The 26,262-nt window shown below is 38.7% G+C and overlaps 1 protein-coding gene across 13 annotated transcripts in view; it reads left to right on the top strand.

Annotated features, from left to right (window-relative positions):
- The window catches only part of Spata18 (spermatogenesis associated 18), a 39,004-nt gene extending 29,390 nt beyond the window's left edge, over window positions 1–9,614 (top strand). For 7 of the 13 annotated variants that reach the window (XM_010640239.3, XM_019209978.2, XM_010640240.3 and 4 more), the window contains 5 exons: window positions 350–525; window positions 3,173–3,296; window positions 5,163–5,246; window positions 7,272–7,317; window positions 7,630–9,610. In XM_010640239.3, coding sequence (XP_010638541.1) covers window positions 350–525; window positions 3,173–3,296; window positions 5,163–5,246; window positions 7,272–7,317; window positions 7,630–7,637 — 438 coding nt within the window. In that variant the 3' untranslated portion in view covers window positions 7,638–9,610. Of the gene's footprint in view, window positions 1–349; window positions 526–3,172; window positions 3,347–5,162; window positions 5,247–7,271; window positions 7,318–7,629 lie in introns of those variants that run through there. The other 6 variants (XM_010640238.3, XM_010640241.3, XM_010640246.3 and 3 more) reach the window with 5 other exon arrangements.
- The last annotated feature ends 16,648 nt before the right edge of the window (window positions 9,615–26,262 follow it).

Here is a 26,262-nt window from a genome sequence, read left to right on the forward strand (position 1 = left end):
TTTTTTTTTTTTTTTTTTTTTTTTTTTGTACCAGGGATCAAACCTGGGTCCTTGTGCTTGTGCTTGCAAGGCAGGTGTTGGAACCACTGAGCTAAATCCTGGGCTCTCCCCTTAGTTTTTTAGAAGGACTTTCTTGGCCATTAGCCTGTCATTTGTGTGGTGTCATCTTTCCTTCTTCCTTATTAAGGAGTGACAACATTCTTTTCCTTGTAGGATATACGCTATTGCTGTAGTTTAGCTTATTTTCATTCCATGCTCTTCCCATCAATCAAAATGATATTAGAGACCCAGGATGTCAAATTTCTTGCCACAGGTTGGCAACCAGTTGATACTATCTTTGATTTTACAGGATGTGATCCGTGCCATGAATGTCAACCCCAAGATCTCCTTCCCTCCTGAAGTCGACTTTTGCCTCCTCAGTGACTTCATCCAGGAGATATGCTGTATTGCCTTTGCAATGCAGTCTTTGGATCCTCCCCTTGATATCGCCTTTGGGGCCGATGGAGAAATCTTCAATGATTGCAAGTAAGAGGTGCAGAAGCTAAGGGATTTCTCACTAATTATGTTGTCTCTCTGTTCCCTGGGTACACTTTAAGGGAAGGAGCTCTGGGTGAGGACATCAATAGTCACTACTTGTTTTCCAGGCTATGGTCTGTGCTTTTCATATTCCTGGGCAAGGTCCTCTCCTGGGCTCATTCATCACTGGACACATTGGCTGCTAAGGAGTACTAATGAGTGCCTGGAGCCTGTCTCCAAAAGTTTAAAGGAAAGGTGCTCTGTAAACACAAATGTATATTACTTTTTTATTGCATTATTTAGGCCAGAATTCTTCATGTATGTGGGTCACCTGCATCGGAATTACTTAAGGTACTTATTAAAAATGCACAGTCCAGTTCCACATTCCATGACATTCCATCCAGCAGGTCCAGAGTAGAGTTCAGGAGGCAACAATTTAACAGTGCTCAGGTCTGTTGAATGCACACTAATGTTTGATAATGACTGCTCTGGGTTCTCATCTAGAATCATTAGATTTCTACTTAGTTTTACCTGGTAAATATTCCCCTTTTAATCAAGATAAGTTAAACATTGAAATTGGATGAGATCTTAGCTATAACAGGTGACTATCCAGAGGTTAGCGGTTAGGCATACCAGCTCTGGCTCAGGCTGCTTAGGGTTAGATCCCATTTCACCACATATTAGCTATGCTATACAGTCATGCTGTTTCATTGTTCTGTTCTTTCATTTCTTCTCTGGGGAGATAATAGTGCCTTCTTCCTAAGGCAATGTGAAGTTAGCTGAGATAACTCAGATAAAGTGCACAGTATGGCCTTGGCATGCAGTGAATGCTCAGGAAATATTAGCTGTGGGTCTTAGTTTAGTGGTAGACTTGTGGGTTCGTGGCTGCCTAGTATTCCAGGGAGCTGTTGATGATGGAGACCATATTCTTTTCTTTTACTCAGACAGATTACAACAGTAATGGGCTGCTTGCCTTTTAGCGCATCATTGACATGTTTCTGGTTTCAGGTCCTAACATGCATTTACTTGTGTAAGAGCTGAGAATTAGAACATTACCCTCCAGTTGCATCTTCTGTTATGCCCTTCTAGAGCACATTATCATCATCCATCTTTCCTTGTTTCTTGCCTCTTGGGAGGATGGATAGTACTACTTGGAAATGCCCATTTAATTTGTGGAATCTGCACATTTCACAGACCTCTGTTAGTCCTCCTGATTACATATATCCCTTTAACCAGAGGGAAAATGCCTGTTTGGCTGTGCAGTAGAAATTGGAATTCCTAGAAATGACTGGATTTGATTCAATAGTCAACTCTCTGAATCAATGAGCTTCCCATGTACAGATTCAATCAACTAGGAATTGAAAAAATTTGGGGAAAAATGTGCTTCTGTACTGAATATGTAAAGACTGTGTTCCTTGCTGTTATTCCCTAAACAATATGGTAAAACAACTGTTTACATGGCATTTACATTGTGTTTCATATAAGTAATCTAGAGATGATTTAAAGTATACAGGAGGACTGTATAGGTTATATGCAAATACTGGACCATTTTAATAAGAGACTTGAGTATCTGTACATTTTGTTATTGGGCATCCTGGAACCAAAATCCATTCAAGGGACCACTATGTTTTTAGCACTTCATTGAACCAGTCAAATTCTTTGTCACCTAGCATCCTTTCACACATTTGAGAAACCATTTCATACATTAAGCAACTCCTCCTTCTTTGGCCTCATGGATTTGGGTTTTTTCAAATGGAGTGAGTTGGAGACTTCTTAGCGAATAGATGTGCTTTCTTAGCCTGTGCTTCATGCTCTGTTGAATGTTCCTTTTAACAGAAGTGTCCACTCTAGTTTGAACTGACCAACTGAGATGGACTAACATGCTTTTCGTTCTTATTCTATATATATATATATGTATTAGTTCAGCTATTTTACAGTTGTTTTTACTTTTTTTAAGCCTTAAAATACTGTTGACTCATTTTGAGTACAAATGAAATGTGCTATTTTATCTTCAGTTATGCTGTGACCAAGTTATATATTTCCTCATTTGTGGAGTTAAATACTTTTTAGACTCAACTGCAGGACCTTATATGTATTCATAGTGTATCTGACCTGATTTTATCCAACTTGTTTTAGCCTGATCATTTTTTTCTGTGTTTCACATAACTGATAAGCATGTTGACTTATAGGACTATAAGAGAGATCTCAGATCTTCACCAGTTTCTGTTATCCATTAAAATTATCCCTCTTCAGATATGATCATTGAACCTGTTTCCAGCTCACCAATTTAACTTGACCATCCACCTATATTTCCTCCATTTTTTCCCCACAGATAGAGCAAGAGAAATCTTCTAAGGAGTCTTATAGGACTTCATAAGTTCATGTTGCTAGCATGTCTCTTACTTGCAGCTGTTACAATCCTGAGAAGATAAGGAATAAGAATAGTTAACATGAACTGGTCTCAGTGAGTTAATACTGGGTTCTAGATATACTGGTTCCTATTTTAAGAGCCACCACCATCTCCTTAATAACAGAATCTGAATCCATGTGTATCTAGATCTAAACATAATAAAGCATATAACTTTACATGGAGGTTCCCCACAGTTATGCTAAATCATTGTTTATCTTCTCTTGTTCTTTTGTGCATTTACAACAGGTACCGTCGTAGCTATGACTCGGATTTCACGGCTCCCTTGGTCTTTTATCATGTGTGGCCTGCACTCATGGAGAACGACTGTGTCATTATGAAGGGAGAAGCTGTCACCAAAAGAGGGGCTTTTGTACGGTGGCCTTGCATAGTGACAATTCATCCTCACTGTTTGATTCACAAGTTCGAGAACATTTATAAACCCAAAGATTCTATAAAAGAAGTTGATAAAAGATTTGTTTGACAAGATATTATACAAAGGAGAGAAGGAGATGACTTTGGAAAGGACAGCTTCTTTTCTTTGGTTCTTCCATCATTCCTCACAATTAACTGGCAGTGATTTTGTTGTTACTCTATTTATAAGATGGACCTAGTCACCGTTACCTCCTCCATCTTAGACATATTATGATATTTTAAGTGTTAAGCTCTTTGAATGCATTACCTTGGAGGCTTTAATTATGATTAATCCTGAGTGTTTAAACATGATTAATTAACTTTTAGCAAACCATTTGCCAGTTTTTACTGATAATTCTTTTTTTGGAAACTATGCTTTTCTCTCCTTTATATGCTATGTAGGGAGAGGAGGGATGGGGAAAAGGGCAGAGCAGGTGTGGAGAGAGGAGCCTATTGATCACGGGAGGTTGCTTCTTATATACACTGGTTAGAGAAGGTTTGGAATACATGTTAAATAAAATGAAGTTTTAGATGTGTAAGTGTGCAAGTGAGTGTGTGTTGTATGGGAACTGTGTGCTGGATCTGGTGGCCCCAGGTACTTAGTCTGCATAGTTCATGGAATGTAGTATTTACCTTTGCCTTCCCTAGAAAGAACTAAGTAAATTCTGAAGGGAGGCAACTTATCCAAAGCAAAGCCTCTGTCCGAGTGCTCTCTGTTCTTGGTCTCTTTTAGCTGGACTGTACAGGAAGTGCTTCATGGCAGCATAGAGTGGAGAAGGGGAGCAGTTTATTTTCCAAGAATCTAAAGGGATTTTTGGAGCTTACATACTCCATTACAATGAAAACTATCTCAATAAAATGTTTTGTGCTATGCAAATTGACCCTTTAAAATTGGGTTCTTTTGATTTGATGACCACACATGCTGTCCACTGAATGGTCTCATAAAATATGCTCCTTGATTCTACAAGAATCACTGATTACTAAGAAACTCTTACCCACAGTGCATTTTGTAAGGGAGAGAGAAGAAACCTGCTCTATGTCAAATAGCAATTGCCTTTCTAACTTCCTTTCTTCTACCTCATCAATCTATTACCAACATTTGCCCAAGCTTCAATGCCCAAAACAGAATGAAAATGTCCTAAGAGGAAGAATGTGAAAAAGGAAAAAATACTGAATGCAGGGAAATTTTCAAGATGAATTTTACTTGTAATATCTCATTTTAAGGAATATAATTTCCTTTCTTTTTTGTGGTGCAACATTTCCTTTCTTTTTAAAGGCACCTTTATTGAAGTATATACAGAGGTACTATTGGTACTATCACATGTGTAATGTATGCAATTTGATGTATAATTTTTGCATTTCTAATTCTGAAGAGTAGGTGAGCATAAGTTATGTTTCATTCATTTGATTCAATGATATTTATTTATTCCATAGTTATTTATGACCCAAGTACTGTGCTAGGGGATTTGACAACGAACAAAACAAAGATCCCTGCCCACATGGAGCTTACATTCTCTAACACTTGCAAATTCAAGTGATAGATTTTGAACAGATTACTCATCAAAATATGCTTCTACAATCAAGAATCTGAACATTCCCACCTTCATGATAGTGGAATTTTATTTGAGAAGCTATTGCTCAATATTAGGCAGCTTTAGGAAACGAAAGGAGGAGTGTCGCTCAAGGTGCTAATCAGTCATAGGAAAGTGAAATCCTGACAGTAAAGCCTGGTGTTTGATGGCGTGTGCATGTTGTGTCAATTCGTGTCAGCCTTTGGACAATCTTGACTTTTTTTTTCTCTCTCTCTCTCTCTTTTTTTTTTTAGTGGAATTCGATGCGATCTCTAAGTCGATGTCGAAGCCGGAGTTTAAGTCCTGTTTACCCCCGTAGCCGCATTGGTTTAAGCACGGTACTTATCTGTTTGATTAGTTTTACATAAAACATTCCGTAGTTCACACTTAATTTGCTTCCACAGTCACATGTTAAAGAGGTGATAACACAACTCTACGTAGAAAGAGATCCTGTATTATAACACTAACGCCAAAGTGTATGGGTTAGGGAACTTACTAGTATAGAACGAAGAAGTAGAGTTTTTGTTTTTCTTTTTAATGAGTTCAAGGAATAGTAGACTTACTTTGTAGTTTCATTATCTTTGAATGAAATGGGCTATTAGAGATCAGATAAACTCCTCTGAACAGAGAAGGGGACATCTCAGCTGATCTGAGCACAGGTCTTCGGTTCCTCTGGATATTTCCGTATGAGTCTGAAATTGCCTCTAGCAGTTGCAGTTGTAGTCCTCAAGTGGCAAAACCTTGTCAGCAAAACAAAGCACCGCCCCCCACCTGAGTAGTTAATGAGACCCACCTTTCTTACAGAGGTTAGCAAGCATCTATCAGTTCTCCAACAAGCCTCTTCTTAAAACAGTCCTTATGTCTTTGGTGGATGCCAAAATGATTAGTTATGGGCTTTCCCTTGAATGGCTTTTCATATAGGAAGATCAGTTAGGAAGGTGATACAGTGTACAAATTGTTAAGTTCATAATGTGATGCATTATGATACAGTCTATAAAGGAAAGGCCTAGAGCAGTGACAGTGAACCTTTTAGAGATGAATGCCCAAACTGCAACCCCAAACCAACTTATTTATCAAAGTGCCAACCCTGCAATTAAACCTGAGTACTGAGGTTTTGGTTTAGAAAAAACAACTCCTACATTAACATCTTTTGTCTTAAAAGAAAAGCAAATAATATGCATGGCATAGGTTCACCACCACTGGCCTAGAGACATGGTGATGAGAAAGGGGCTTATGGTGGACCTGATATTTGCCTTGGTCTTTAAAATAGGTGGCTTTCCCTGGGCTGGGAATGTGGAGAGGCATATGCACGGGAAGAAAATCACCTAAAAAATGCTGAGGAAGTAGAAAAGGCATGCACCTGACACAGTCATTTTGCTTCTGGAGAATTTAGTTTAACTTAATTATCTATATTTAGGAACAAACATTTATGGTCAGTAAAAAGAAAAGGAAATCTTGAGAGCGCTATATTGGAGGAAACATTCCAAGAGGAAATGACCAAGCAGGGGAAGCAGTACTTTTAGACTCCTCAGTGTGTTCCAGGCCTGGCAGACTTCCGGCTCCAGCAGGAACTTTTATCCACGGGAGTGTCCTCTGTATCTGGACCTCTTTCTCTCTGTTTTGTATTCCGTGTTTAGGGAGAACAAAGTAATTTAAACTTTAGATGAGGAAATAAAATATATTCCCCAAGGCAAAACTGCGGCCAACTTCCCTTCTCTTTCCATCATCCTCTCCCTACAACAAAACTGGGTATAACTGCAAACTAAAATGCAACCATCTTTGGTTAGTCTTTCTTTTGGGGGGGCTACTTAAGGTCTTGACCCATCTGGGATAGATTCCATCTTTGTTAGCATCTAGTCAAAGTGCTTGAAAGCTCAGAGCAGGGATGGTGCCTGTAGCCAGCAGCGAGTGTGGTGGCTTCTGCTTAATGAAAGAAGAGGTGAGGTTTAAAAATGATTCTTTCCTGGCTGCTCAATACTTCATAGAGCAAAGTTTTGCACACATGAGATAACTCACATAAGGGATCTGCCAGGGATTACATCTTTAGCTCTTATTAGTTAACTATGATAATAATAATAGTTTTCTGGAAAGCATTGAGTTCAGTATGGCTACTCTCAGGCCATTGTACCTCGCTTTTAATTAATGGTGTGATTTAAAGCAAATTGAGTGCCCATTCGCTGCAAAAAGTATAAAAGGAAAAGCGATGGTTGCTCTGAATGATGTGTGTGTGGGGGGAATCACACCATAGTTCTAAAGTGCCTCAGAGCAACTAATTAGGTAGCGTTAGAGGAAAAAATGTCAAAAGGATTTATCCTTTGGGCTTCATTTTTGTGCAATTCATATTACACTTTTATATTTTCCAGATATCTCGAAGTCGAAGTCCTTCTCCGATAAGATGTACATTGCCAAGTGAGTGGACAGTTAAGATGGACAGTTAAGACAAATTTCCTGTTGCTTACTACTCTTTCTGGTACTCAGCATTGTGCAGCAAGATAAATGGTTTTCTGGGGCAAATCTTTTCTCTCCACCTCACAGCCTTCTTTTCTGGCCCCCCTGGGTGCTGGTGCCCCCACAGGTTCCTGTTGGTTAAGTAGGAGAAGCTTGCAGTTGGGTGGTGTAATTACTCTAAACCTAGATTAATCACTCTTTTTGCATTTAGGCACTTCCAAAAGAAACCTTAAGAAAGTGACCTAATTATGAACTGTTTATTTTTCTTCCTAGGGTTTTAAAGCTACTAGATATGTTCCTTTGCCACAGCTCATCGTAACAGCCAACTTCCTCAGCACTTCCATCCACCGCCTTGTCTGCCTCCAACCTCACTTAACATGATGTGAAAGAGAGTTCAATGTTTTGGCTTTGTATATTTGTAACTTCAGACGTATCGCTTTTTATTTTATTTTATACATACAGATTCCATTAATTTCATAAAAATGATTGCATAGGCATTTAGGATCATATTCATTTGAAGCAAAATCCATCAGGTTTGGGGTTTTCCATCCTGAAATATGAGGCTCTGTAGCAACTCCCTGAACAAAAAGTGGACAGCGTTTATCATGTTAAGTCCAAAAGAACAGAATCATTTTGGTTTATAGATTGAGCCTAAATGTTACAATTGTTGGCATCAGCTTTTAAGCTGACATTGAAGTTGAGTGTTTTAATAGTCTTTTAAAGCTTGGAAGACAACCTCAATCTCAGACTGGGATAGTTATATATCAGTGTCAGTGACTCTAGGCTCAATGCAAAGGATGATAAATTTAAAAGAACACAATTAGTTGACTTGCCTTTCTGTTCTTATTTTGTGGGTGCCTGGATTTGGTTTATGAAATACTGACCACTGAAGCCACTTAGTTGAGAGAATCTTGTTGCTTCCTAAATGCAGAATAGTGGCTCGATTAGAAATCAACCTTGAGATAAACGTTCATCACTTTTGTGTTTATCCTTTAGGAGTGTTTCACTGTTTTAATACACATTGTCTGGGACATGGCTTTTACCTATTCTACCTAGCTGTTTGCAATCAGACATCCTATGAACTCCATCTGACTAAAAGTGTCTGAACTCAAGGTCTAAAACTAGGGGCATCACTTATTGATTACAAATTGAGTATTTCTCCCTTGATTTCTTCATTGTGAAGTACTTTTAAAATTCCCATCCAAGGTAAGAATGACTGTTGCTTTCTTTAGATACAATTTTTTTTCTGTTTTTCTTTTTTCTCTACTTTCAAGCCAGCCATACACACAAATTTCAGTACCATTGACTGCTTTATCCATTTGTGTTTCAAAGACAAACTTTGAATTGGCCAGAACTCAGTTTGCATAAGCTCAGTGCCAAATCCAGAATTTAAAAAAAATGAGAAACATATTTCCTAGAGTATCTTGCCTGTGTGCTGGGATTTAGGGGTAGAAGGATTCCTCCATCCTTACCCCATTGGGCCCAGTGCTCACCAGTCCAATGTGAGTATGATTTAAATTTTTTTCCCCCTTTGTACCTTTGTGGTATCATTTCCATGAGGCCACATGGTGTGTTGGAAGGAGCACTCAGTGTCTAGGTAGCTCCTAGCCCTCCTTGGTCATTTGCTTGCTTTGTAACCTTGAGCTGGTTTCTTCACCTCTCAGTTTCATTGTAGAGTGAGTAGGTTAGTGGTTCTCATAACTCTACCAGACCCAAAACTTCTTTTATAGCAAACATTATATTCTGGATATCTTGAAATGAAAGCCAAAGTTAATTGTCTATATGCACATTTAACCTACACAGTCAATATAATACCATAACTGTAAAATAAAGCAGAAAAAACCCCTATTTTTAATAAAATGTATTTCACTAAAAACCATAGGTACAGTTAGAAGCAAAGGAGCTGAGTCGCTCCCTTTCCTTGTTCAACTGTGAACATTATACCACCCCTTGCCTTCTCTCCATTTAACCATAAACACAAGACCACCCTAATGACTATTCGGGCTTAAGCGTAGGCGTTCGCACAGATTGCTGACATCAGAAAAGAGAAATAGCGAGAGGTGCCTGACCCTACAGATACTAGAAGCCTGAGTTACAAAGCCCCTTTTTGTTTGCCTTGCCTTCTGCCTATTCCAGCTACACCCTGTGATCTTCAATAAACTTACTACATACTACAAGGTGTACACTGGGCAATTATTTCCTTGTCATACACAAGAACATGAACTATTTTGGGCCCACTGACTGTAGCAGCAATGATCACCCCTCAGGATAAAATTATATATTATAGTGTTAGATTCTTAATTTCATGCAGTATCTGTGTGGAATTGCCAGCTATGAATGCAGATCAGTGTGTGTTTTATTGGCCACGGAAGGACATAGTGCGGTTGTTACATATGACTTTCTGAAATGGTGGACAACTCTTGGTAGGTAACGTTTTGAACAGAAAGGAGTCTTGCTTTGCCTTGACTTACACAGCAATTGCATTCGTGGACCAGTCAGTGTATATTAAAATCATGTGGTAGTTATTTTGTGTTATATGCTAAAATCTAAGTAATGAAAATGCCTACATATCAGAATCTTTTTTCAGGAGCCAAATGTGTCATATAATTTGGAAAAAAGTAGCACATAGCTCCGTTATCTGCTGTTATTCCTGTCTGGCCTCTTGCCATTTCTCAAGTTACTGATTTGAACTATAACTATGCAGGAAAAGCTGAATAGTTTAATTTTGGGAAAGAATCCATGAAACCAAAGGAGGCTGGCCTGTATTCTTGTCATCTGGGCAAATACTTTAATCTTAAAGACTTTGAAAGATGAAAAGCTCTTATTTTGCACTCCAGGTAGATGTTGGTTTTTATATTATTGGTGTAACTCATTTCTTTGCAAACAAGTGCTTTCCCTTTGGATTCTCAGATTCAGCGATGTCCTTCACTCCCTGTAATCTATAAGACCTGAACCATGGCCACAGCCTCCTCATAAATGTCCGCTGCACCCTTCTCTGGAGGTGGCCCTGCAAAGGCTGCAATTTGCTAACTTTATTTGCAGCTTATTGTCATATTCAAGATGCTGTTTTTTAATGTTTTCCCATTTTCATACAGTTTTTGCCTGCATGATTTTAATTGCTTTCCACAACAGGTAGGTGTGTCTTCTCCTTTATAGGTAAGGAACATATTCATTCAATGCACTGTGTGGCCTTGTTTCAAGGTCTTTATTTCTCTCTGCTTCCCTTTGTTCCTCCATGGCACATGGCATTATTCATACACATTTACTGAATTCCTTCTTTGTGCTAGTGAGAGTACACAGTGTAAAACAGTGATGGTGAGTTCAAGTGCCCAAACTACAACCCGTAACCTATTTATTTATTGCAAAGTGCCATCATTGCAGTTCAACCTGAATACTGAGGTTTTAGTTTAGTAAAAACCACTTCCAATGCTTGGTTCCTGGGGCAACTGGGCTCACTTGCCGACAGAGAGGGCTCTGTGTGGCCACTGAGGCACGCGTGCCATAGGTTCTTGACCACTGCTATAAAGGATACAAGGAAAAACAGGGTGCTGGTTTTTATGCATCCAGCTGTATTCCATGGTGATCTTCCTGACAGAGAACAGACATAAAGGAAGACAAAATGAAGTTAAGAGTCTAGCAAATTTAAAAGAGAATATCAATTGAAAACACTAATTTAGCAGGCAAATAAGCAAATATCTCTACATAAAAAAGCCATGAATGGAATAGTAGAATAGTGTGGAGTACACAGGAAAATATAATGCAATTATGTTATCAACAGATGAATTACTCAGCCTTTTAACAACTATCTATTGAGCTTGTAATGCTGGTATCATTAGTAATAAAGTGGATGTGGGAAGAGAAAAGAGGAAGGGCTCATAGAAGATCAATTATAACTCCTCCCATTACCACATCTGTGTGCTCTACCCGCTATATTCCTAAGTAGCAGGGCAATTGTAATTTATTTTTAGGCACCTCAAATCCTTCTGCATAAGGCAGATAGCAGCCAACAGTAGTCTATAAGGTTACAGTTGAGTGGAAGATTTCTCATTAATAGTATTGCTTGGATAATTTCATACCCATAACTAAGGGTAAGGTGCTATGGAGCATTTAAGAAATTAACAGTATGAACTGCATTATGTCATTGAAATAGGAGCTCAGGAACCATATGGGAAAGTGATATTCAGTATATGCCACTTAAATACCGAGACAATGAAGTGTGTTGGCCTTAATACAGTGAATGAGCAGTGCATGAGCTTAAAAATAAGATAGGAACCAATTTTCTTATTTCAAAATAAAATGGAATAGGATAACTTAACACTTAAAAACTGCCCACTGGGTTAGCATGGAGTCATACTTTCCATGGTATTACTGACAATTGCCAATCAAAACTTGGCAGCTATTTTTACTGGGTCAGCAACAAATGAGTATGTTGCAGGTTTATTTCCACATATTTACAGGCATTTAAAAATTTTAGTAATATATATGAAATTGTGTATTGAAATCTGGTATAAAATATATGTTAGGAAACCTATTTGTGAATTGAAAAATTCTCAGGCAAGCTTGAGGGTCATTTTATGAATCAGAACCTTTAGCACTTGATTTCTGGGGTTGGGATGCTGGGAATGAGGCATTATTTTCTTCCTATTTACTTGACACTAGGGAACAAGCTTCAGAGTCACATCTTAAAATAACAGACTTCAGGATTGACTGAACTCCTTGGGTCATGAGTTTGAAGTTAGAATACAAAGAAAAGTTATTTATTCCCTTATCATTCATTAATTTAAGAGGCATTTGCTCTGTTTTTAAAAACGGTATTCAAGGCACTGTTGGGTCCTGAGGATGCAGTGTTGACCCAGGCCTTCAGTAGTAGAGAGAAAGCTTTCTCTACTCCTTGGCAATGTATACCTACAGGGCCCTTCTGTGGTCTAGCTCCAAGATGGGGCACTAACTGTTAATTTTGCTTGGGAGATACTACTACATCCATAACATTTTTAGTGAGTTGAGTCAGCTCTTCTCTGACACTGTCACCTAGAAGTCCAGATTTTCCACTATGTGATAACTTATTCAGGGATGCAGCTCCTGGTAACACACAGTGAGAACAGACCTGAGAAAATGCAGGTGTCACACCATGTGCTCAAAATGCCAGACAGGACCCAAAGGACTTTCTCCAAGAAGGGAACTTTAATTTTAGGAGTGTTTCCCACCTACCTGCACTTTACTAGCAAATTTGTGATTTTTCACTTTTAGAGCTCAAATGGAACAGTTTGAAAGATGTTAGATGTAAAATAATTGGGAAGAGTGATCCCATAATGTGAGTAAGTTTTGGATTTTTCCTGAAAGCCATGGATAGAGGGCAGGAAGACAAAATTTGGAGTGCTTAGTATCTGTGTGTGAGGGGAAGGGTGTGAGAGGAAGCCTTTTCTTTCTGCATGAGATAGATGGTTGAGGGCCTGTCTCACCTTTCCACCTTTGTATCTGTCCTGAGCACAGTCTTACTGACTGGCCCATGTGAAAGTTCTCTTGCTAGAGCCACTTCACCTTAGAAATGGTCTTCTGTGATTCAAGACACACTTGTATCCATACTGTATTCTGTTGCTTATGGCCCTTTTTCTGATCATTGGCCTAGATGGGATGGGACTAACTGCTGATTGTGGTTTTATTTACATTGCCTAACTGAGAAAGGCAGGAGGTAGGGCATAGGAAAAATGAAAAAAATGTTATGGTTTTCTTTTGTCAGAAAAATAAATTTCTTCTAGATGTTACAAGAATGATGGCATACTTTGATACTATATGTGGAAATTCAACAGAAAGTTTAACATGACCTAAGTTTTCCAGAATGCCTTCAATAGAATACTAATAATAGTACTTAATCCAACATTTACCAGGCACTATACTAAGCATTTTCCATTATTAAACCCATTTTATGGATGGGAAGCTAAGGTTCAGGGTCATTGCTAAATAACCTGTTCCAGGTCACATATCTAGCAAAAATACAGAAGCAAAGACTCAAACCAGGTTACTTGATGTTGAGCCCGCCTTCCAAATGGGAGGATAATGAAATGTGGAGTGAAACAAGTGTCTTGTGGTTAAAAAGGTTTGGAAAATACTGAGTTAAAGGTGAGGTGAATAGGTCTTCCCTTAATGTTGTGCTGTGCAGGAATTTCTAAGAAGAATGTCATATGCACCATTCTCTAAACTTTCTGTACCAACCAAAGGGGCCCTTTTGTTCATGGAGCTCTTGCAGAAGTATTGCTTTAGAAAACCTGTTTTACAGTATGCTCTCATGCTTTCTAAAGACCTGTTTTTTTGTTTTGTTTTGTTTTGTTTTTTTTTACAATTAATGACAATGCTGATCATTTGGAGTCATGTTTTATCAACTTTTAGAGTGAGGGGAAAATCCTGACTCTATCACTTGATGAATAGACTTTTCACTCAGTAAATTAATGCTGTGGTTTGAATATAGTTTGAATATAGTTTGGGTGTACTCCAGTTTCCTGTGTTTGAATTTAACCTCTGTCTGTGGGGTACTAAGAAGGTGGAAATTTAATCCCACTATGATGTTTATTTTATTTTCTAGTACCGGGAGTCAAACTCAGGATTTTGTGCCTGCTGGGCAGGCCTGGTACCACTGAGCTAAATCCCCACCTACAATAATGTTTAGAGGTGGGGCCTTTGGGAAGTGATTAGGATTAAATGAGGTCATTAGGGTGGACGCCTCGAGATTGAATCCTGGTGGTTTTATAAGAAGAGGAAGAGAGGTCAGAATAGATATGCACACACTCTCTCCATGTCCCTTTCCAGGGCTGCTCTGTGCTGTTTTGGGACTCTGCCAGCAAGAAAGTCATTACCCGATGTTGTCCTTATATCATGGACCTCCAGATCCTTGAGCCAAAATAAATCTCTTTTCTTTTTAAAGTATCCTGCCTCCAGTATTTTATTATAGTAGTGAAAAGTGGGTTAGTTACTAAATAAAAGGCCAAAGTTGGAAATATTTTATTTCTATTATTTCAATATGTTTATCTTTTCCTTTTGTTTATTTTTATACCCACTATCAATTGCATCATAAAATAAAATTCCCTCAATCCCAATACTTATGTTAGTGTTGTTTTTCCAGCCTCCACATTTTCCTTTAAGATCATTACCTTGTTTTCATCTTCACTTCTGTTTTCTCTTCCTGGTTCTCTTCTAGTTTCTCACTTTTTCAGGGTTTCAATTCTTCCAATCTCTTTGACACATATGTATCTGTATTTTGTAAATATAGGCACCTAACTTTAATGTAAATATGAATCAGTAAAAGAGATAAATACATATTTGGACACACTGAATAGTATTCCATATAAAGATTCATTAATATACTGATTAATATAATGCTTTAAGTTTATGAAAATTTCAAGTAATTATTTTCTACTTTATGAGTATTTGGGTTGTTTAAAAGTGATGATTTTAAAACTAAATTATATTCACAATAAGCATGAGCTATGACTGTTCTTATATCTTGAGCAGCTTTAGTGAAAATGGTAACTGCTATTTCCTAGATTTGTTTGCTTATGAAATTCACATGCTTAGCAGAGATAGATTTTCAGGTTTTCCCCAATATTACTGAATAAGAATTGCCAAAGGTATCTGTATTTTAAACATCAGGCAGGTTTGAGATACACTGGTCTAGACCAAGCTTTAATAACTCAAAAGTAGAATATTGCAGAAAGAATTTATTTTATGGCTTATGCTGTCCCTAACTTTCTAAATGGACAATTATGTAGTAATTAAAAAACCTCTGAACATATTAAACTATTTGTGTCAATCCAGAAATAGGTAAATTATTGAAAATTGAGTATATTTATTCTTTGCATGCATACATATAAATATATGGCAAATAATGGGCTATACTATTAAGTTTTCAATAAAAGAGAAAGATAAGAAAGAAGAGCAATTTTGTTTCTCTTCCCTAGAGAAGAGAAATTTCCTCTTTTATTCCATATTTGGACAGTTTCCTTGTTGAGCTGCCAGAATGTATATTTGTTATTGAATTTAGAAATTCCCTTCCATCTTATAGTTCTGTGTTTATTGTGTATAGCTGAAATTTTTAGAATAATGAGTCCCCATTGGTCACAGTTTGAATAGTCATGGTCTCCTTCCAAAGGAAGCTAAAAATCACCTGGATGATCCAGACTTGGCAACAGCTTTATGATTATTCATATAATCTCTAGAGAAAAATATAAAATGAGTGAAATTGACATCCAAAAATTAGAGCTCACAGGTGGCCTACCTTGACTGGAATTCCCCCAAATATTGAATAGAAAAATTTGGTCTTTTCTATTTACTTTGCAAAATACCAAATGTATCAAAGAGAGAATTGAAAGTGAACACGTTTCAGTTTACATTAATGAACACTCATACATTTTTGCTTCTTTTCTTTCAGAGCATGTAAAGTTTTATTACCCTAGTTTCTTCATGTTATAAGGAGACATTAAAGGCTCCTAAAAAAATCCAAATGTAACCTTGACTTAAGTATGAAAGCATTTGAAATATTTGGGCTAATATTGCTAAAAGAAATGTTTGGTGGAAATGATAGATTTTTCTTTTCTAATGCTTTCCTTGTCTGAATTCGGATTTTCTTCATGAAATAGCCAAAGGTGGTAATGTAATATACAGCGGTATTGATTATTGTAAACCATAGTTGTAAAATTTCTTGGGATGACTTCTCCCTCATCAATGAACTTGATTGACAACTGGAGGAACTTCTGGGGATATAAATCAATCCCAGACTTTGGTTATCTCCGTGTCTAGTTCACAGGGCTGGAGTTTCCATGGGAAATGTATTGAGTTACCCACAAGATGGCACTGTTGCTTAGGAGATGCGAGGATACCAGCCTTCAGTAATAAGACTCAATTTGAGAAATAGATAGCAATTCCTCAGATAACATCTGTAACTTAATTACTGGCTTCATTGCTCTCCATAAATTTGGAGAATAACTTAAATTGATGGAGGATGGCCAGCATAAAATACAAGTGTGTTAGAAAGTGTGATGTGTTAAATATGTCATTATACCCAATGAAGGATTTATTTGATCCTGTTAAGCCTCAGGAAACAATTTTTCTGCCAGAAGAAGAATGTAATTGGGGGTGGTTTTAAAAATATAATGTAATTTAGCACCATTATTTTGTGAATTTAGAGTTCTTCTTGAGATACAGTGTCATTTGTTAATACATGTTTGGGGCATAGCTTTTTGTTCTTAAACATGGAAGAGGAGAACTGATAGTTTCTTTTAATATTTTCTAAGATACCCAAGAGTTTTCAAATGATTGGTACTACATGTGGTCCAAACCTCTCAGGTCCTGGGCAGGGAGCTCTCTTTCAGAAAATTGTAGAGTTGTTTCAAGCAAATATTTTAGTTTTCACTTGGAATATGGAATGACGTGGTTAAGCAACTTTTAAAGAAATTGTAAGAATTCACTGGAGTGATGTTACCAGAGCATTTGAAAAAGCCACCGTTTTGTGTGGAAGCAGGAAAAACCTGTAACATTAATAACTTAAAAAAAATAATTCCTGCAGAAGTAGAAATATTTCCTGTCAAAAATACAGATTTCCAGTTTGGCTTCTCTGGGCTTGCTTGTGTACATGTGCTTGTGCACACACACAAGAGTGCGCGTGTGTGTATTTAGCATTGTTCAGAGAACATTGATCTTAAAATTTGTTTTTTTCAGTCCCTGAATTGATCAGTTAAATATACTTTTCAGCCAATGACTACACATTTAAATTAAAATAGTAGTCTCCAAGCAAAATTTTACAAAGGATTTTCTATTCCTCCCTCCCTCATCCAGGCTCCATCCCTAGCTTTCAGGGCCTCAGTCATCTAGGCCAGATTTGTGAAGAGCGGGACTCAATCAGACTTTCCCAGCATCCTCCTTAATGTAATGGCTTTGGGATATTATTGTCAATAGTGACTGAGAGAAAGTACCTTCTTTGGTGTGGGTTTAATTATAAACCATGAAGAAGCTGTAGTTGATATAAGGCATTGATAAGTCTAGAACTGTAATATCTAGCATTGTGAACAGCTTCTCTATTTCTATTTAATTTAATTTTTTTGGTACCAGAGATCGAACTCAGGACCTTGTGCTTGCGAGGCAGACAGTGGCATCACTGAGCTACATCCCTGGCCTCTCTAATTTTAACAAGTAGACACTGTGCATGGTGTAGGGAATACAGAGGTCACGATTGCTAAGTTACTTCTCTCTGAACAAGACCAGTGTAATAGACTCTGCAGAGGGCCAATCCAGGAAAGGAAAAGGAAACATTTGAAATGTTAAAGATATATTAAAGGATACGTTGAAGGAGGGAATTTTCAAAGAAACCTCTTTGCTAGCTTTGTTACTAGATGTGTCATACTATCAAGCGGGCAAGGAGAAGCGAGAATGCTGTGGCTACATCCTCTGGATTTTGCTTTTCACAACTGCAAGGAGCATGCCTCATCTGGATCACTGCTACTCAAAGTGCCATTCTACAAGGAGTAGCTTGGATCAGAATGCAAGTCAGTGCCTTCTTTCTTCATCAAGATAGTCTTGCTTCAATTAGAAAAGAAAAAACCTTCACTACACATTACTACAATATGTTTAGGAATACAGCTGATTTATTTTCTGATACAAACTCCTTATTTAACTGTGCACCTACGACCAAAGCTTGGTGATTGGAAATAGCTCTAGAAAACACCACCAAAAGCCACACTGAGAATAGTGCCTTCTGGAGTACACAGTGTCCAACGCTATGCAGTGGACTTGGGTAAGAGGAGGAAGGCTTAGTAATAGATTTAATACATCTTCAAAGTTTTGGGAATGCTTCATCTAAGAAGAGATCAACAGAACCATTTTTTTATTTTTCCTATGATAAAGCCATATTTTTCACACAGAGCTTCTTCTTTGATTCTTGGCTTCTTTGGAAAGAGAAAAATGAACCAGTATTTGGATTAGGGTAAAGCAAGTTAAGCAGTTGTACTGAATGCAAATAAATCAATAACAAACAATAATTTAATGCATATAAAAATAAAGCTAATGAAAACGATCTATGATGAGCACCGTCAACATTTAAAGACAGGATGGTGGTGATAAAGTGCGCTTCGGGTTCTGAACACACATTGCAAGGAGTCTGCAAACTAGCAGCACTTGTCTATGTTCACTAGGCTTTGGTGGGAGAGTCCTGATGTGGTCTGTGTCCATTCAGTAAGTCACGTTGGAAAGAAAACTAAATCCAAGAAGCAAGTTTATTGTAATAGATGAAATTACATTTATAGGAACTTTTTCTCTGATGCCACAAAAGTGAAGAGCACTATGTCTAAAAACATAAGGAGGACTTGCCCAGTTTGAGTTTCTGTCGCCATGAACTGTGTTACATGGATCTAGCTTCCATTTTAGCTTCCATGGATTAGCTTCCATTTTATTTCCAGGAGTGTTTTAGGTCCTACCATGGACCATGGCACTGAATGGCCAGTCTGATGTGTAGACATCATTACAGGTTATTCTCAAAGGCATTTTTAATCCTTCAAGAGAATAGTGAATAAAACTGTAAAAAGAAAAATGTACAAAATGTAAAACAGGGACTGTTTTACATGAGAGAAATAAAATCTCCAGGATTCATACTGAAAGAGAATGTCTTGTGACAGAAAGACAGACATTTCCTTGGGAAAGCATAAAATAATGAAGGTTTGCTCACTGCTGTATGGAATCCCACTCTGTATGCTTTGACAGAGATTTCTAAAATGTTCTTGTTTGGCTTTAGCCTTTCTATATTGGAGAGGTGCCTTAAAAAGGATTAACTTAGTAATTGCACAATGCTGCAGTGGACATTGACTCGAGCAGTCTCTGCTTTGAAAAATAGTGAGTACTTTATAAAGAAACCTCAGAAAAACAGTCCATTTGGGAACAATCCCGGTGTCCAGCTAGGCCTCCACTCCAGGAACACCCCATTTCCAAGAGCAGCAAATACATATAAATTGAGCCATTGGTTCCTAAATGTTCTGAATGGTGGCGATAAACTTAGTGAACCCCCAAGGAAGGCTTCTTTTCTTCTTCCTTTAATCTGTAGGTCTATGTCTTTAACCCAGGGGATCAATAATTGTGTTCTGTTTGGATTTTTAAAATTGGACAGGGAGGACCAGGACTAATCCTAAACTGCCTCTTAGTCAGACCTAAAACAAATTAAAAATAGCTAAGCAAGGCTACTCCCAAATATAACAATTTAGTGCCTACTTTTTTTAATCCTACAAGTAGCTTTAGCAATACTCAGATTTTTGTGCTATTTTAAGCTTTTAGCTTAAAGTATAAAACAAAGCAAAAAAACCCTGATTTATAAATAAACATAGTACTAATGCTCCTTAATTTCATCAAGGCTCAAGAGTTTATAGGCAAAGTAACACATATGAGAACAAAACATGAAGCCAGGCTAATGACTGTGGCCTGTACAGGAAACACAGCCCATACTCTCCCTATAGCCACTTGTACCTGTCTCTAGAATTTCCCAGGGGTCAAAGCCTACTTTTTATGACCAGAAAAGCCAGGCATCTCATTAGGTGTCTGGGGATTTCTTGGCTTCTTCTTTTCCCTGCACGTATGTAAAGGGAGGGTTCAGACAAAATCCATGCAGGGCAGGAGTCTTTAAAATAGAGAGCACTTGCGGCTCATGTTTTCCCCTGTTAAAATAGTGTCTGAGGAATTCAAATGAGGAGTTCAAGTCAACTGCCTCCAGTTGACTTGATGCCAGGGCAGGAGTGAGACGCCATGACTCCTGAGAGAGGGAAAATACTTCCAAGGTTTTGCCACCTTGATGTCAAGTGAAGTGTTAGCGGGTATTCTAGCATTCTACTTGTGCCTAGATGGTCCCTCTTCCCCCATACAGATCAGAGAACTTAGACTGGGCTTCACAACCTACCAGAACAATTCGGCTCTAGTGCATTTGGTTCTCAGGCATCTGTATCTTAGTAGATGTCTGACAGGTCTCAGGAACACTCAACATCTCAAGTGGGTCAAAGACTTCACTCCAAGACCTCAAATCTCTACCCTGGGACATTCAGATCTTAAGAACTTTCTCTATTGACCCATAGCGAGTGTTCTCTGAGTTCGAAAAACAGCCTTACTTACTCACAGGACTGTCTCCTTTTGGGTTGAGCAACGCCGCCAGCAGAGGTCTGCAGGGTCTGGTTTCTGTGGAAGAATAAGAGGCTTTGTGAGAAGGTTGGTGTCAGGAATAAGAAGTGTAGAAGAAAGTCCAGAAATGGCCTTCTGAAGCTCACCTCTGTTATGGCACTGTCTTGCAGATACATGGTGGCAGCCTGGCTTTCTTATGTTCTCTTCTCTCCTTTCCGCTCTCTTACAGGACTTTGGTTCTAACTGAGAAGAGTCCTTTACTGCAACCAGACTTTCTTATCTGCATGTGGGAGTTTCCTTTGTATATCAGGAGGAAAGGAGTGGCTTGGAAGGTGAAAGAGAAAGGTAGAAAAGTGTGAGAGAGGTGTACTTGAAGGGGAGGGTGTAGGCAAAGGACCAGCAGGACTAAAAAAAAAAATAGGTAAATGCCTTAGTTTGCTTTCTTGTACTGTAATAAAATCTGGCTGATGTATAAAGAAAAGAGGTTTATTATCCTACATTTCCGGAGATTCAATAAGAGCATGGCACCAACATCAGCTACACTCTGGTGAGGGAAATAATTCAGTCCCAATGACTTGACCACTACCAGGAGACAGCTTTAGTCCATCCATGACTGTGGAGCGCCGGTGACTTACCTGTCTAGTAGGCCCCATCTATTAAAGGTTCCACCACCTCCTCACTGAAGACCAAGCCTCCAGCAGAAGAACTGGTTGGGGACAAACTGGAACTGCAGCAGTGGACAGAAGAGTGGCACATGACTGGTAGGCTTAGGGCTCAGAACATTTGTCTCTGCCTCTGAAGTAGCAGCTAAAATGTCCACTTCCTCTGGTTTACTCCCCCTACTTTTGTCCCCCAGAAGTGCTGATCCCTCAATGAGAACCAACCCCTGACCCTTGGGCAGCAGGACCAGGCTCTTCAGCTTATGGACTGGTTCCCAGACTTTGTATTCCTGGCATCTCCTTGGAAACTCCTGCTCTGCTCAAGACTTCCTTTGTAAACTCGGACGAGTCACTTATTTTCTCTTTCTTCATGAGTGAAATGAGATGTTTTGTGATAACTGAATTTGCAATAATAAAGAACAGGTTCTAAATAAACAAACTGAGAACACTAGTTTCCTTACAGCTATAAAAGTTATTTTTTTCTTGCTGAGGCTTCCGAGTGTCTTGCTTGCCTGTGTAACCACAGCTTCCAGCTCTGTCTGCCTTCCACAGCCCTGCTGCTCACTTCTATATTCTGGGTCTCCAGCTGTCCTCTCTGGCCTTCAGTTTCTAGGTGACCTTGTGGGCATTTGTATGACTTGCAGAACTTTACCTACTTGCAGCTTCCAGTGAAGACAGAACCTTGTGCTTGTGTTGGAAAACCAAGTGGCGTATACAGCTTGTCAGGGAAGACAGTTTTCCTACAAGCTGTGCAGAAACACATCACTGCTATTTCTTCACAAGGAATAAACATTTTGAAAAGTAATAGTGAAATAGGAAGAAAATGGCTAAAGGGAAAGTGGAAAGGGGAGGGAAAAGGAGATAAGGGAAAAGAAAAAATGCAAAAAAAAAAAGGGAAAAATGGAAACAAAGTCTTTGTAAATAGGGAAGGGTGAAAGGGGTGAAGGGAGGGCAGAGGTATGGGGGAAAAATAAGAACCAACACATATCATATAAAGGTACAAGATCCCTGTGATAAATTTAACTGTATTGTTTCCTTCAAATGTACCAGTAAACTTAATGGGGAAAAACTAGAGAAGAAATGGACATAAGAGAAAGGACAACATGATACACTTCTGACAGGAAAAGAAATAGTCATTTAAAAAGCAGAAATACCCTCAAAATAGCTAGAAGTGAAGATTTGAATGTTTCACAGCAAAGAAACTGTAAATATTTGAGGTGATGGATATCCTAATTACCTGACTTGATCATTATACAATGCACACATACATCAAAACATCATAGGTATCTGTTGTAGTTTATAAGGGGATAGATTTAATACAAGACACATAATTTATAGGAGTGTTTCATAATAGTCACCCAAAAAGTGAAATACAGAGGAGTTCAAGATATCTAACCACGTACTAGAGACCCAAAGAATCCAGCTAAGCACCTGGATCCCACAGCAATGTCCTGCACAAATCCAGCTGAAGACTTAGAGTCCAAGGCAATGTTGTCCAGGTGTCCAGTCGGTGGCCTACAGCCTGTGGCAGTGTGTCGTGCTTGTCCATATTGAGGATCTGCATCCGGAAGACCCAGTGGCCAATGGTGGAAGCCAGAAAACCTGCTCCAGCGGGTTGAAAGATTCATGCCACCAAGTTGAGGGATCTATACTGGAGCCAGGAGGTGATGCTCATGGTGAAGCTCAGAGCTCGGTGGATGACAATATCAGCTGTTCCCAGTGACAGTGAGGCCCTGAGCTCTTCCTCTGAGAAGAACAGCCAGGTTTGCATCAGGAAAACCAACCATAGCAACCTTCTCCTAGAAAGTCAGTAGCCCACGATTTTCCCCTCCAGTTCTACTTTTATTCTATTGGAACAATCCTCATGTGGGTCTTCCGTGCTCAACTATGCTGCTTCAGTTCAGCTGGGCATTCCAAGTTGACCATTAGTTAATCCGCCACATAAATTTGTATAATTACGATGTGTCAATTAAAAATAAACTAAAATAAAAACTCACCAGGAGTACCCTGCTGTGATACCATCATTTTATTTTGAAATATTTTGCATAATTACAAGAAACGAAAAAGAAAAACTGCATGAAGTAAGTAAACTCCACCTCTAATGCTTATGTCCTTCAGCATAAAGAATTCATGAGAACTCAGCACAAAAACCCATGTACCAACGCCCCCAATAATGAGACTGATTTGCAGACAGTCTTCGTCCAGTATCTGTGAAATTAAATGGTGTGATTTCTAGTCTGTTCTGGCCTGGAGCTCTGATAACAGGAAGTAAATCTCCATTTCCTCTTGGTAAGGCTAGCTCTGACGTCAAGTGGAATTATTTCCTAGGAGAAGAAGTATTTCCTAGAAGTTGTTTAGTCTAATGGAATTCAAAGCTAAAGCAATTATCCTTTGCATGCTGCAGATACAAAAGCTTAGCAAAATACAAATGGTCAGATCTCCACCCCCTCTTATTTTCCTATTAAAATAGATGACAGCTGATTCCCCACACTAATTGCAATAGGAGGACTGGAGAAAGTTGGCCTCAGTGATGTACTATTTTAATGCTTAGTTGGCTAAATCCCTTGCTTGGCTGGTCTCACTTTTAATAATTAAAAACTCAATTAACTCAAATACGTAAACACAGGCAGTGTTTTCTTTGGAGCCCGACTTGAAGGAGCAGCAGACAGTTTATGAGCTCAGACTTTTTTCAGCAGGAACCTGCAGGGGCTTGTTACCCGGCCTCTGCCTCTTGGACTGCCATATGCTTTCGCTGCTGCAACTTTAATCAAGACCAGACTTAGACCAATATGAAATAAGATCTAAAGGCCCTAAGAAGTCATCCTAGTGAAACACGAACAGCTGGAGCCCACAGATCGAGAGCAACAGATTTAAACACATCATTTCAATTCTAAGCTTCCAGTTTCCCTGAAAGGAAGCCCAGCTCCAATCTTGAAAAGTTGCCTGAGATCTTGGGGCTTCCTGTGAACCTGATTCTGGCTTATAACTATTTTAGGAAGTAATTTTTTTTTTAAGATGATGATGCTGTTGGATCAGCAGTCAATAGGATTTGATGGGGGTTATGTATAGTTTTCCAGGAAGTTAGCGAGGAAGAACAATGAGCATTGTTAGAGATTAAGTTCTGTATGTGATTCTTTTCAGGAATTGATTTTAATTAAGTCAGAAAGACAGAGCCAATAGGGAAGCTTTCTGGGAGTTCAGAAAGCTGCAGATAAAGTGTCCTCGGTCCAAAATGAAATGAGAAATTGGGTCTGGAGCTTTAAGAGGGCTTTGAGGATGCTTGGGGAGAACCCTGAGACAGAGGAAGGTGGGTGGTACCCAGGGCTTTCTTGTCCCAACTTTACTAGGGACTTTCCTCAGACTTTCTTGTCCTAACTTTACTCAGGACTTTCTTAACTTTTCTCTTTGGTTGGAGTGACAAATGTCGGTATGACTAGAGAACAGCACCCATGATGTGTCCATTGCCTGGGACAGACTTGTTTTTCAGATCTTGGTGGAAACATCTGGAGCCTTTCACATTCATTTGCTCAGTGGAAAGAGAACTAGCTGGAGAAAATTGAATCCTTTCTTCTAGTCCCGTCATTTCATAGTCTATGACCCATATTTCCTCATTTATTGTTTATGCACTGGAGGTAAAAATGTCACCCAGACCAACTCCACCTGAGACTCACAAGAGACAATGATCTAGGAGGAGAACACTCGGGCTCTGGAATTATACATTCATGTTTATAGTAGCACAACTCACAATAGCTAAATCTTGGAAACAGCTTGTATGTGTACCAACAGGTGAATGGATAAAGTGTGGTCTATATATACACAATGGGGTACCATTCAGCCATAAGAAAGGATACATTTGACTAATTTTTAGGAAATTGGGGTACTTTAAGAACATATAGCTAGGTGAAACAAATTAGACACAGAAGGTTGAATATGAGATTTTTATTATATAGGAAACCCAAAATATAAATAATTTGAGAGTAAAATAAAAAGTGAATGATAGGCAACAGGGAGGTAGATCTTTTGCAGATGGGAAAGCAGTCTAGGGTTGGAGGAATTAAGTGAGGAAGAGGAAGTAAAGAGGATTAAGATTCCACATGCATATGTACCAACTCTATATGACGAATGTAGAGGCAAGGCAAAAATCCTCCTTAGCCACTGCATTCCTCCCCACTCAGGACAGGAAGGTAGACACGTCTGACCTTCTATCTCCCCACCACTGTCTTACCTGCCTTGTCCCATAATCCTCCTGGGCTGGCTGGCTGGTCTTTTTTACCCTTCCTTTCTCTGTGTCAATGTCTATGGATTATTTCTGCAGTCTTTTCCTCTCTGCTTCTCTAGTGTTCTTACCAAATTACCCTGTTTTCTCATGAATTGCTGAGGAATACATATAGTATGTATTAAACTTTTTCTAGAATTACACTCTAGGAGTGATTTAGTGATAATTACCATAAGCATAGAGATCAGACATTTTATTTCACTCTGGGCTGTTTCAATTTTCAAATCATATAAAATATCTTTACTCATTCTGCACTATTAATAGGGATTAGTCAGATTTCCTTCACTATAATGAAATACCTGTAGCAGTTAACTTATAAAGAGAAAAAGTTTATCTTGGCTTACAGTTTGGAGGCTCCAGCCAAAGATAGAATTTTCAAATCATATAAAATATCTTTTACTCATTCTGCACTATTAATAGGGATTAGTCAGATTTCCTTCGCTATAATGAAATACCTGTGGCAGTTAACTTATAAAGAGAAAAAGTTTATCTTGGCTTACAGTTTGGAGGCTCCAGCCAAAGATTAGGTGGACCCCTTGCTTTGGGCCTCTGATGGAGATGCTGGAGGCCAGTGGCAGGGAGCACATGGCAGACTGAACAGCTCACCTCATGGCCAGAAAGTGAAAAAATAAAAGGATGTGGCTGGGGTCCCCTAGTGTAAGGGCATTCCCCCAAAGACTTAATTACCTTCCACAAAGCTCTTCTCCTAGGGACTCTGTTACCTCCTGATAATGCCACCCTAGGGACCAAAGCTTTATTATTTTGGCCTTTGGGGGACATTCCAGATCCAACTAAAGCAGGGTGGAATAATGTTTTGTGAGATAATAGTAGAGTATG

Source organism: Fukomys damarensis, unplaced genomic scaffold (genome assembly GCF_012274545.1).
Source record: "Fukomys damarensis isolate Sample0158 unplaced genomic scaffold, DMR_v1.0_HiC HiC_scaffold_35, whole genome shotgun sequence".
NCBI lineage: Eukaryota > Metazoa > Chordata > Mammalia > Rodentia > Bathyergidae > Fukomys > Fukomys damarensis.